This window comes from Pelophylax lessonae (assembly GCF_965119305.1).
Source record: "Pelophylax lessonae genome assembly, chromosome: 12".
NCBI classification, from domain to species: Eukaryota; Metazoa; Chordata; class Amphibia; order Anura; family Ranidae; genus Pelophylax; species Pelophylax lessonae.
This window is the reverse complement of record NC_138779.1, coordinates 25,714,879-25,728,587: the sequence shown is the minus strand read 5'-3', so window position 1 is coordinate 25,728,587 and position 13,709 is coordinate 25,714,879. Positions and strand designations below refer to the sequence as shown.

General features: G+C 43.4%; 1 protein-coding gene across 1 annotated transcript in view; it reads left to right on the top strand.

Annotated features, from left to right (window-relative positions):
* The window catches only part of PIK3CD (phosphatidylinositol-4,5-bisphosphate 3-kinase catalytic subunit delta), a 122,818-nt gene that overhangs the window by 82,473 nt on the left and 26,636 nt on the right, over positions 1–13,709 (top strand). The window contains exons 4-11 of the mRNA XM_082274508.1: positions 1,626–1,846; positions 4,022–4,201; positions 4,274–4,417; positions 4,513–4,602; positions 8,279–8,494; positions 8,578–8,674; positions 11,957–12,087; positions 12,490–12,540. Coding sequence (XP_082130634.1) covers positions 1,626–1,846; positions 4,022–4,201; positions 4,274–4,417; positions 4,513–4,602; positions 8,279–8,494; positions 8,578–8,674; positions 11,957–12,087; positions 12,490–12,540 — 1,130 coding nt within the window. The remainder of the gene's footprint in view (positions 1–1,625; positions 1,847–4,021; positions 4,202–4,273; positions 4,418–4,512; positions 4,603–8,278; positions 8,495–8,577; positions 8,675–11,956; positions 12,088–12,489; positions 12,541–13,709) is intronic.

Here is a 13,709-nt window from a genome sequence, read left to right as displayed (position 1 = left end):
ACCGTAGTTTGTCGCCAATCCACGAGCGTGCGCAATTTTAAAGCATGATATGTTGGGTATCAATTTATTTTGCGTGGCTTCATCTTTCACATTCTACAAAAAAATTGGGCTAACTTTACGTTTTTTTCTTTTTTTTTTTTTATTAAAGTGTATTTCTTCCCAAATACGGTGTGTCATAAAGGATTGTAATGATCTCCATTTTATTCTCTGGGCTCTCTGCTAAAAAAAAAAATATATATATATATATATATATATATATATATATATATATATATATATATATATATATATATATATATATATATATATATAGGGTTCTATATAATTTTCTAAAATAAATAATGATTTAAACTTGTAAACAACAAATGTCAGAAATAGGCCTGGTCCTGAAGTGGTTAATGGATGAAATGTATGCATGTGCTTGAAATGAGATCTATCTGTGTAGATGTAGTAGCCAAATTCTTCCTATTAGCTTTAGTGGCTAGCTGATCAATGGTAATTCTTCTTTCAAATACTTTCACACAGGATGCCCCCACAGGAACCTCCCTACTGGTTGCTGTGCTTTCATTGTATAGATTATCCTCTAACACAGGGGTGGCAATTCAAATTTCACTGCGGGCTTCATCAGCATTATGGTTGTCCTCAAAGTGCCAGTTGTATTTGTAAGACTATAATAATTTATCCAGGGCTTTTTTTCTGAAAGAATAGGTGCAGGATCTCCCCTCTGCCCCACCCCCACGACGAACTGCATCGAAAACTGGGTGTGGCCAAACTGCATTAACAGTGGGAGGATCTTAAAGGGGCAGTAAATAACAGGAGGGAGTTAAGCGCTACATATAGAGTGCAGGGTTCGGAGGTACACTATGTACAGAATGAAGTTTCAAGGGTGCCCTATGTCAGTGTTTCTCAACCTTTTTTCAGTCAAGGCACCCTTTAAAATTATGGACAGCCATTCTAAAATGTAAAAAACTGACTCGTACACCAATGTTTCTCTTCTCCCTCAATTTCTCTGCATCTGTCAGCTAATGTCACCCCAGTGCTGAGGGAGAGGGGCACAGGAGGGTCAAACAAGGATGCTGTGGGGGCAGACACCCTTCTTATTAACTGATGACATCATTGGTTGCTAGGATGCCAGTAAGTAAAAGGCAGGCTTTATTTACCTGCTGGCTTGTATACAATTTTTGATACATTTTTAGGCATTTTGCTAAGGCACCCCTGAGGAAACCTCAGGGGGGCACCCCAGGGTGTCTGACCACCCTGGTTGAAAAGTTCTGCCCGGTGTACAGAGTGCAGCGTTCAGGGGTGCGCTGCATACAGAGGGAAAAATTAAGGGGTACACTATGTACAGAGTGCAGTGTTCAGGGGTGCGCTGCATACAGAGGGAAAAATTAAGGGGTACACTATGTACAGAGTGCAGTGTTCAGGGGTGCACTGCATACAGAGGGAAAAATTAAGGGGAACACTATGTACAGAGTGCAGTGTTGAAGAGTGCATTACAGACCAACTGCAGGGTTTAGGGTTGTGCAGGATTCGGCTCTTTTACAGGCTTTCTGCATCTCACTTACACCCCTCCCCCTGGGCGCATGGGCCTTTACTGTACTCCCGTTCCTTTTTTATTCTCTCAGGTCTCCATGATTTCGACTCATTGAATGACACCGAAGTTAACGATTTCCGCACCAAAATGCGCCAGTTCTGTGAGCAGGTGGCATCGCAGCGCCAGCACATGAGCTGGGAGAGGTGGATGGAATCCAATTTCCCTCTGCAGCTGGAGCCATCCACCACCCTGTTCAGCAAGCCTTTCTCCAGCAAGACCATCATGATCAACGTAAAATTTGAAAATAGCGAGGTAAGATGTGTGTTCTGGTACATGTTCTGCTTCTGATTCCCTTCTTTTACTGGGGGAAGTTCGAGGGCATTTTAAGTTTTTAAAATATGACTTGTTCAAAAAGGATCGGGCAATACCGTATTCCTACCATAGTTATAATTAGGGATCGACCGATTAGCGGCAAAGCCGATATATAGGGGGCCGATATGCACTTTCCCTGATATGTCGGAATCAGCCACCAAGGTGACCGATATTCCTGATATTTTGGAAAGTGCTTGTACCGGAGTGATGGCTGCAGCTAGATGCATCACCCGGTACCGGCGTCCATAGCCAACGGCCGGCTGTCTTGTAATGACAACCGATGTGGCTGAGAGGCCGCTCGGCTGTCATTACAAGGAGCGGGAGGGGACGTTCGCCTCCCGCTGCCTTTAACGGCTCGCTCGGGTCTCCCGTCCCACTGGGAGACCCGGGCAACCAGCCTGCACGGCCGCCGAAGACCCGATCAAAGCCGCATTCGGCTTTGATCGGGTCTCCATGTAAAAACCCGGGAATGATGTCATTACATCATTTCCGGGTACTTGGCGCCAGATTCAAAAAAATGACAGCATTTAAAACAGCCAAGCTTGGCATTTTGAATGCTTTTAAGTGCAGAGGAGGGGTTTGGGGTCTTTTAGACCCCCAGATCCCTCCACAAGAGTTCCTGTCAAGTGCTAAAAAAAAAAAAAAAAAATTTTTTTTTTTTTTTAAATGTACGAAAATATCGGCCGATACTGATATTCAATGGCCATAATATCGGTATCGGCAACGAAAAACCGATATCGGTCGATCACTAGTTATAATCATTCACTTTAGTATTTTTCCTGTGTCATAGGAGTGTTTACATAAATTGGACTAACGGGGCTAACAAGCCAGAAACGGCGGTCTGAAAGATATAATGTGGCTCCATATTTTAGGACAGATGTGGAAGGCCATTTTCAAAGACTCCATAACCTATTCAGGCTAATACGTGCCTTCTACTTCATTCCACAGGGAGCCAAACCTTGTGTAGCACCCTCCTAGTTAGGTTGCTAGGATGTTCAGTAAATTTTAGTTCTTTTTGGCTGCTCTGTAATCAGTGGAGCAGTTGGTGATTTTTTTCTGGCTGGGTTTCACAGGTTGCAGGTTTGATTGTTTTCCCCTTCCTTCTGGAGATTTCTAGAACATAGGAAGTGGAGCAAGTCGAATGGGCAGCGTGAATATTTATGGTGCTGCAGCCAATCCCTGGGGAGGTGTGACTGAGAAGTACATAAATAGATTAAACTTTAGAACAGCAGGGTCTTCATGTCCAAGGGATACCACCTGTCAGGGTGGGGGTTTCTTTTCGCTGTTCTGGGTTTCACAGGTAACAGGTTTGATTGTTTTCCGCTGCCTTCTGGAGATTTCTAGAACATAGGAAGTGGAGCAAGCCGAATGGGCAGCGTGAATATTTATGGTGCTGCAGCCAATCCCTGGGGAGGTGTGCCCAGAAGGTGACTGAGAAGTACATAAATAGATTAAACTTTAGAACAGCAGGGTATTCATGTCCAAGGGATACACCTGTCAGGGTGGGGGGTTTCTTTTCGCTGTTCTGGGTTTCACAGGTAACAGGTTTGATTGTTTTCCCCTGCCTTCTGGAGATTTATAGAACACGGAGTGGAGCAAGTCAAATAGGCAGCATGAATATTTATGGTGCTGCAGCCAAACCCTGGGGAGGTGGGCCCAAAAGGTGGCTGAGAAGCACATAAATAGCCTGAGCTTTAGAACAGCAGGGTCTTCATGTCCAAGGGATTCCACCTGTCAGAAAGGGGGTGGCTAACTCCCCCCCCCCCCCCCCCACCTCATCAAAGCTGTTTTCTTTTTGTTTTTTTATATTCAAGCAGTTGTTCATTGAGGTCCTGGTTGTGGTGAAGCCAGGGGAGGGGGGGGGGGGTGAGGTATGCTACAACTGCTTGTTTTTCTGATACCCGGAGTTAGACGAGTTTGAATTGCCCAGGCTTGTCACTCTTATTTATTTAAATCCCCCCTTATCACTACAAACCCTGCAAATCCCACTCAAGCTGCCATTGCAAGAAGGTTTGATTTATCAGGGATTTCACCCAGTATGCTTCTTTAAATGGCGAATATTGTTATCAAAGTTACAAAATCTAGCCTCTCATACCCCTTCCTTTTTGTCTGCAGGAAACTTTCACCCTACAAGTCTCTCCCCGAGACCTCCCCATCTCCGTCATCCGAATGGCATTACGGAAAAAGTCCAAAGTATCTGGTCAGCACTGTCCGGTGGGCGCTGAAGAGTACACCCTTCAGATAAACGGCGTGTTGGAATACATCTACGGCAACTACCCTCTCTGCCAGTTCAAAGTAAGTATCTGCACTCTTCTGCTTTACTAGCCCAGTTCTATGCAACCTGCTAAATGTTCTGCTGTTTTTCAGTACATCAGCCAGTGTTTGAAGACTAACTGGACCGCTCACCTTACCCTCGTCACCATTACTTCCACGTTACCGGACAAGCAGGGAGATCCCACAATCCTTTGCCCCAGAAGCCGGCACAAACCCCCTCCACTACCTTCTAAAAAGGTAAAGATCTACATCAGCTTTGTGTTAATTTACAGATGTGATCAGAACAGTCCTTTGGGGTTCACTGATGGTCGTTTGGTTTTTTTTTTTCGCAGCCGCATCAGTGTTCCCTCTGGACCTTGGAGAAGCCATTTTGTTTAAAGCTCTTGTATGGAAGAAATGTTAACTCGGATGAAGGATTCAAGGTAAAGCTGAATGGAAGTCCCTTGCAAATAATCGAGGAGGAAGCCGAGGGAAAAGCTGTGATTGATAAAAATTTTAAAAAAACCTGCGCTATGGTGTAATATGAACACAAAATTGTGGCTGGCAGCACAGTGATTACACCAAAGCAAGGGGATAACCTCTCTAATTCAGAATATATACAGGTGCATCTCAGAAAATTTGAATATCATCAAAAAGTCAATTTTTTTCAGTAATTCAATTCAAAAAGTGAAACTCCTATATTATATAGATGTGTTGCACACAGAGTGTTATATTTATTTTTTTGATTATGGCTTACAACTAGTGAAAACCCAAAATTCAGTATCTCCGAAAATTACAATATTACATAAGACCAAAAAAAAAAGATTTTTAATACAGAAATGTTGGCTTACTGAAAAGTATGCAAGTATAGCGGCCTTCAGAACGTCTGCATTGTTGGGTCTGGTGTCTCTCAACTTCCTCTTGACAATACCCCACAGATTCTCTATGGGGTTTAGGTCGGGTGAGCTTGCTGGCCAATCGTGCACAGTGATACCATGATCATTAAACCAGCTAGTCAGCAGAGGGAAGCATGAAGTGCTCTAAAATTTCCTGATAGATGGCTGCACTGACTTTGGACTTGATAAAACAAAGTGGACCAACACCGGCAGATGACAAATAATTACTGACTGTGGAAAATTTTGCATTTCATTTGGAAGTCAAGGTTCTCAGAGTCTGGAGGAAGAGTGGAGAGGCAAAGAATCCAAGTTGCATGAGGTCCAGTGTGAAGTTTCTACAGTCAGTGATGATTTGGGGGGCCGTGTCATGTGCTGGTATTGGTCCACTGTGTTTTATCAAGTCCAAAGTCAGCCCAGCCCTCTACCAGGAAATACTAGAGCGCTTCATGCTTCCCTCTGCTGACCAGCTTTATGGACATGCTGATTTCATTTTCCAGCAGGACTTGGCACCTCCCCACACTGCCAAAAGTAGTACCAGTACCTGGTTTAATGATCATGATATCACTGTGCTTGATTGGCCAGAAAACTCGCCTGACCTAAACCCCATAGAGAATCTGTGGGGTATTGTCAAGAGGAAGATGAGACATCAGACCCAACAATGCAGACGAGCTGAAGGCCGCTATCAAAGCAACCTGGGCTTCCATAACACCTCAGCAGTGCCACAGGCTGATCGCCTCCATGCCACACCACATTGATACAGTAATTCTTGCAAAAGGAGCCCCGACCAAGTATTGAGTGCATACTATACTGTACATGGACATGCTTTTTAGTAAGCCAAAATTTCTGTATTAATTTTTTTTTTTTTAATTGGTCTTATGTAATATTCTAATTTTCTGAGATACAGAATTTTGGGTTTTCACTAGCTGTAAGCCATAGTCATCAAAATTAAAAGAAAGATCTGCTTGAAATATATCACTCTGTGTGTAACACATCTATATAAAATATGAGTTTGACTTTTTGAATTGAATTACTGAAATAAATAATATATATTATATGAAATAATATAAATATATACACACACACACACACAATTTCGATGAAAAATGATGAAAGAAAAAATGTTTCTCTGCTCTAGGCATCCCTTTTATTGGCAGCACTTAAAGAAGTTTGGCTTTTTTTTTTTTTTTTTTTTCTTTTAGAAATAATACTTACCTAGGTGGATGCAGCATCGGTCCCCCGCCGGCTCCAAGACTGAGAACTGAGTGATCAGACATTGCTGGTCACTCAGTTCTCAGTGCTCCATAAGCAGAGAGCTGGTGACTCAGTCAGTGGCTCTCTGCTCTGCCAAGGGAGAAGGCTGGAGCGACTGGCTCAGGCTCTCAGCGAATCGCTTTGAGGCTGAGCCAGGTGCCAGTCCTGGCACCTGGGTGGATCCCAACCATATTGTTGCGATCTTTCCCCAGCCTGGACCGGCTCTGAGACGTCAGCCGACAGAGTGCTTTAGCGTGAACTGCACTGCTGTGATCCACAAGAGAAGAAAAGGCTAAATGAGCTTTGGCTGTACTTCTCCTTTAAGGTTAAACATATCTCTGTATGACAGAGCCATTTCTTCCCCATTATCTCAAAAGTATATATTCCAGGCATACACACATATAGGTAATTACAACATTAAAATGTAAGTAAACAACTTCTGTTTGAAGCAATGTAAAGTCTTTGTGTCTTTAAGAACAGGTGTCTGACATTTGCATGCAATGGTCCCAAACTTTGTTATATTTTGTAGGGCAACCTCTATTAACTTATATTATCTTCTTAAGAGGAAGAGTGTTATTAATATCTACAATCCATTCCTCCAGTGTAAGGAGGGGAGTGCCTGCATCCAGTGGCAGGCAACCAATTTCCTGGCACTAAATAAAGGTTTTGTGTAGGAATGTAGTTAGGTGTTTATCGTGTCTAGTTCAGGGAGAAATCCCAGTAAACAGGGTTTAGGATCTAGGGATACAGGGTATCCCATGCAATCATGCAGAAACGGGATCACCTGGGCCCAGAAACTTCGCACACGTGGACAGTGCCAGATTAGATTCCAAAGTGTGCCCGGGGATATAAAGCATTGAGGGCTATGATCGGGTCCAAAACGTGCTAGACGTGTTTTAGGTGAGAGATGCACAGTGCATAATATAAATTTGGTTAAGGCAATATGAGACTTTGGGCGAGACCTTTTTACAGGAGTCCAGTACCTCCTCCCAATCCTCGTTTTTACATAACACCTATATAGCTCTCCCAATGGGATTGAGTGGCATAGGTCAAATTAGAGGCTATTGGGTTAAGGAGGGACTCCTACAATGTGGAAATAATTTTACAGGGTTCATCTCTGTGAAGGTACGCACCGTCCCTGGGGGTGAAAGACAGATACTTAATGGTTTGAATTGTGTCAAGTGGGACAGTAATATTTGTCAGCTGTTTGATTCTGAACATGTTCATTGAAAGAGCTAATCATACTGGCTTCTGTTCCATGTCCTTCAATGTCAGACAGGCTTTCCCTATTGTTTGTGTATTGAGATAATGTGTATTCCATGTACTTTAATGTAGGGAACGTTCAGACTGTCATTGGCAGACTTGTCCTATTGTCTATCTATTGAGCTGGGGTGTGGATTGTGTTAAGTCTGCTTATCCCATTGTTAAATGTTAATGACCGCACATTGTTCTGTCCAGATGGCCAGATAATTAGTTCAGGTTCATTCTGTTTCTGTATAAAATTTCATCTGCATAGGATAATGTAATCAGGCAACCCCTGACCTGTGTGTAGTAATTTGATCAGGAGGGGGATGTGCTCGTGTGTATAAATTGAGTGTGAACCTGTTCAATAGAGGAGAAGGTTCCAAAACTTGTACGAGCTAAGTTGTTGGCTAACTTTGTATGAGGGTGGCTGGGAAAATCTGGGATATATGTTCATGACTGCAAGGAAGCCGTATACTGATGGAAGACCACAAGTACATTGTGGGTCGTCGGTTCCATTACAATCTCCATACACAACACCCAGGAAAGACAGAGCGGAGGACTAGGTAAGTATTACCAGATTGTACCGTTAAGGCATGCAGCTCATGTTTGCCTGCCATATAAAGCCCTCTAACTTCTCAATGTTGGCTCTCTGTATGCAGACACCTGGTTACATAGCGGGTCTCTCTCATGGTCTCTTATGTAACACTCCACATTTGGTTTCCTGCAGCTGCTGGTCTACTGTGGCCTCTATCACGGCAATGAGCTCCTGTGCAAGACCGTAGTCAGTACTGAGGTGGAGGCCTCTTCTGAACCTCAGTGGCAGCAAATGCTGGAGTTCGAAATCAATGTGTGCGACCTTCCTCGCATGACGCGTCTCAGCCTGGCTCTTTATGCCATCGACAAGTCGAAGAGATCCAAGTCCAGCAAGAAGAAGTCCAAAAAGGTACGTGTCTGATGTGCTTTTCCAGCCACCACATGTCAATGATGATCTTGTAGTAACAGTTTTTTTGTTCTTCATCTGGCCAGGATTACCCCATCGCATGGGTGAACACCATGCTATTTGATTACAAGGACATGCTGAAGTGTGGCGATTACTCACTCTGTATGTGGTCATCTTTTCCAGGTAAATCAAAAAAGTCATGAATGTAAGGTGGCCCCTTAAAGCTAAACTCCAGGCAAACGAATCAATAAACATATACAAGTATCTGTGCATGTATATGTTTATTGATGTACTGTAGATACACAGAAATAATGCAAATAGGCATTGGAGGTTTTCTATTTCCATCCAGTCCTAAAATTTACACACTACTGTCTCTCAGCACAGCCCTATCTGGCAGAGAAGAAAACCTGATGTTTCTCCTGTATTTGCACTACACTTATTTTTCACTCCCCCAGCCTGTGGCTGGACAGTGAAGGAGAAGCAGCAGACGAATTCACTAATCTCTCTGTCACACTACTTTCTTCTCCTATCAGCATGTCCCTTTTTAGCAAATGAGTACTGCAACGAAACTTCCTTCCCCAGTCTGACCGCTGCTGCATAGGGTAGGGGACTGTAAGAGGCTGAAATCAAGTGAAATTCAGGTACTATGCCCCGGTTCACATTAGTGCAATCACGGAGATCGCATGTAATTCGGAACGCACTGCTTCTAAATTACATGCGATGTCGTGTGCGGTGCAAATTTCAGCCATACACTTTGTATGGCTGTATTCGCACCGCATCCATACTAAACACGCACATGACCCTTTTTTTTATCTGCAGTAGAATCGGATCGCATGGTGGTTCACACTAGTGCGATCCGATTCTCTGTGAACTTGCAAATCGCACTGCGATATGCGATCGCAACTGGGGTTGTCGTTAACTTTTAATTGACACCCCCTGCGTATCGCATATGGCAGTGTGAACTGCCAGGGGTGCGAATGCGATGTGGGATCACGCTGCATATTCGCAGCGTTCCTGCATCACACAAATGTGAAACGGGACTTATACTGCATGTATTAAAAATACATTTTAATAATGTATCAATTACAGAGCGGCATTCATTTGTGAATCTTCTATTTGAATTTTTAAAAAGTCGCTCGATTCCCCCATCAGCACAGTGTTGATGGGGGAATGCCTCACGCAGCGCTATTCTGCCAGCGGTGGGGAAGGGACATGGGGAGCTTTCCCGGGCAGCAGAAACAATGATTGCTGCTAGCAGCTCAAGCAGCCCCCAGTAGTCGCATGTTCAGTGGATTGACTTGGGTGCAGTCAGCCTGCTGATATTGAATCTTGGCTGGTCCCCGCTGAATCAGCCAAATTGCGATCCATGTATGGCCGGCTTTACATACTTGGCAAGAATACCTGACTGTCTTGATTCCAGCCTTCTATTGTTCCCTGCAGCACTCCTACTAGGAGAGAGAATGGTATTCACAAAGTCTGCTGCTTCAGTGTTTTTTAGATCTTTGTCAGATGTTACTATGGGATACTGAAGTAGAATTACAAACATTTCATAAGTGTCAAAGGTTTTTATTGACCATTACATTTACAAGTTTATGCAAAGACTCAATATTTGCAGTGCTGACCCTTTCTTTTTTTTAGGACCTCTGCAATTCTCCCTGGCATGCTGTAAATCAACCTCTGGGCCACATCCTGACTGATGGCCGCCCATTCTTGTATAATCAATGCTTGGAGTTTGTCAGAATTTGTGTGTTTTTTGTTCACCCACCTTTTGAGGATTGACCACAAGTTCTCAATGGGATTAAGGTCTGGGGAGTTTCCTGGCCATGGACCCAAAATTTCAATGTTTTATTCCCCAAGCCACTTAGTTATCAATTTTGCCTTATGGCAAGGTGCTCCATCATGCTGGAAGAGGCATTGTTCCTCACCAAACTGTTCTTGGATGGTTGGGAGAAGTTGCTCTTGGAGGATGTTTTAGTACCATTCTTTATTCATGGCTGTGTTCTTAGGCAAAATTGTGAGTGAGCTCACTCCCTTGGCTGGGAAGAAAACCCACACATGAATGGTCTCAGGATGCTTTACTGGCATGACACAAGACTGATGGTAGCGCTCACCTACAAGTTTTTTTCTGGATGCCCCAATCAGAAAGTGGTTTCATCAGAGAAAATTACTTTCCCCCAGTCCTCAGCAGTCCAATCCCTGTACATTTTGCAGAATATCAGTCTGTCTCTGGTGTTTTTCCTGGAGAGAAGTGGCTTCTTTCTGCCCTTCTTGACACCAGGCCATCCTCCAAAAGTCTCCTCACTGTGCATGCAGATGTACTCACACCTACCTGCTGCCATTCCTGAGCAAGCTCTGCACTGGTGGTGCCCCGATCCCGCAGCTGAATCAACTGTAGGAGACGGTCCTGGTGCTTGCTGGACTTTCTTGGGTGCCCTAATGCCGCCTTCACAACAATTTAACCTCTCTTCCTTAAAGTTCTGGATGACCTGATAAATGGTTGATTTAGGTGCAATCTTAGTAGCAGCAATATCCTTGCCTGTGAATCCCTTTTTGTGCAAAGCAATGATGACTGCATGGGTTTCCTTGCAGGTAGCCATGGTTAACAGAGGAAGGACAATGATTTCAAGCACCACCCTCCTTTTTTATTTTATTCTAACAGTCAGCATTATAGAGTGATTTCCAGCCTCGCCCTTGTCAACACTGACACCCGTGTTAACGAGAGAATCACTGATATGTCAGCTATTGTGTCAGGGTTGAAATGCAGTGGAATTTTTTTTTTTTCTTTTTGGATAAGGTTCATTTTCATGGTAAAGATGGACTTTGCAATTCATTGAAAATCTGATCACTCTTCATAACATTCTGGAGTATATGCAAATTGCCATCATAAAAACGGAGGCAGCAGACTTTGTGAAAATATTTGTGTCCTTCTCAAAACCTTTGGCCACGACTGTACACGTGTGCAAATGGGAGGAGAGAGTAAAATGAGCTGATTACTTCTTATCAGTGTGTTTCTGCTGCTTGACTCCTATTGAGTCCCGACTGCTCACAGCGTACAACATGGATAAAATACATAGCCACCGACAAGCATGTATTAAAGTCCAAAGCTCTTTATTCTTGTATGATCACATAGAAAAGCAATGTTTTGGGACTACACAGGTACCCTTCCTCAGGTATATGATCCCATAACACTGCTTTTCTATGTGATCATACAAGAATAAAGAGCTTTGCACTTCGAAACAAGCTTGTTGGTGTGCTTGGGGCACATTTCATCAATGAATGACAGAAGTGACTGGGCTGGATTACAAATTCATTAGTAGGTAAAACATATAGGTGTTTCAGATGTTTGCCTGCAGATTGGATTTGAGCAAATATCTCATTGCCCCCTGTTTACAAAGAATTATCTTTCCTTGGGAAGTAATCCCCTTTTATATAATATAATACATATATTATTTTTTTACTGTCTAGATGAGAAGGCAGAATTACTGAATCCAATGGGAACCGTTCAGTGTAATCCCAATACCGAGAGCGCAGCTACATTGGTGATCAGTTTCTTCAATATGTCTGATTATGCTGTCTACTACCCCTCCATTGATAAGGTATGAGACTAAGGATGATTTATGGGTCAGTGCTGGGATGGTGCGGCCGTAGGCATGAGGAGATTTCTCAATTGCGCTGATGTCTGGTAGTTTTGTAATGCAGATGGTGTTGTAGTCATGTGCTAAAAATATTTCACTTTGAAGGGGTTGCTGGCATGATAAAATACACTGAAATCACACTAGGCTTCCTGATAGCCTCACATGGAGACCTCCCGTTACTTTCACTCTTAAGCCTTACTGTCATCCTCTTAGCTTTCCCATTACCCTCACATTAAGCCTTCCCATCATCTTCATGCTAAGCCTCCCCTGCAACCCTTATGCTCCAATTTTAAAATCAAAAGTTGAATGTGATCATTTCAGCCTCTAACAATACTTCAAAACATCCATGTCTCTTCTCTTCAGATTCTCGAGCTGGGTCGTCTTGGCGAAATATCAAACGCCACTCAGGATGAGGTAACCGCTAATACCCATAGTTCTAAAACTTGTTGCATGTTCCTGTTGTCTTTCTCACCCTGCCCTATGTAATGAATGGAGTTGATTTGGCAGAAGAATTCTTTGGGAGCCCCCCAGTCATACACCAGTTCTTGGGTACAGTGCAGTACTAATGAGCAGGCACTGACTGGCATCACTGATGGGCACTTACTGGCATCACTGGGCACAGATTGGCATCACTAATGGGCACTGACTGGCATTAGTGCTTGGCACTGTTGGGGCTGCACTGATAATCAAGGCACTGATGATCAGTGCCCTGGTTATCTGTACAGGTCCTCCCCTGTGAGGAAATGCCGCTGATTGACTCTCCTCACACTCTGTCAGTGTGAGACAAGGAGAGCCATTAACTGGCATTTCCTTGTTTACATGTAATCAGCTGTGATTGGACACAGCTGATCACATGGGTAAAGAGCCGGGTCATTGAGGGTTGCGCCTTGTCCCAGGGACACAGCGCGCTTGTGATCGCCACACTGCACACCAGCACGGTAAGACTGGGGCGACGTCCTATGACATTACAATACATTAAGGGGGTGAATAAGGTTCAGGAGGGCAGTTTTTTCTTTTTTTTTTTTTAATATGAAACCAAAATCAAGAATACAGGGACATGACCTCCAACTAAATGGAGGAAAATTCAAAACTAATCTTAGAAAGTATTATTTTACTGGAAAAGGGTAGTTGATGCTTAGAATAAACTTCCAGCAGAGGTAGTGAGATAGTCAACAGTAAATGGCTTCAAACATGCTTGAGTTGGGACAAACCTAGATCTATACTCGCGTTAAATATAAATAAATTAAAAAAATAATGGGCAGACTCAATGGACTATTCAGTCTTTTTCTGCTGTCACTTTTCTATGTTTCTTAAGACAGGTCAGTAGCGAAGTGTCTTCAGTAGGTTTTGGAGCACAAATGTGGGCGAGCTGGGCACTGTAGTATGCAAAATACTCTACCTCCCCTGCAACCTGAATTGTACAAAACCAAAGCTATCCTAACTTGAAGACCTTCAAAACAGCCTGTATAAATACCTAAATTTGTCTTTATATTAGCTTCCTGCAAACGGTAACTGAACAGGACTGAGTCAGCCAGCACTACGAGCTAGTCCAGATTTATTGTACTGCAGATTTGCTGGCAATC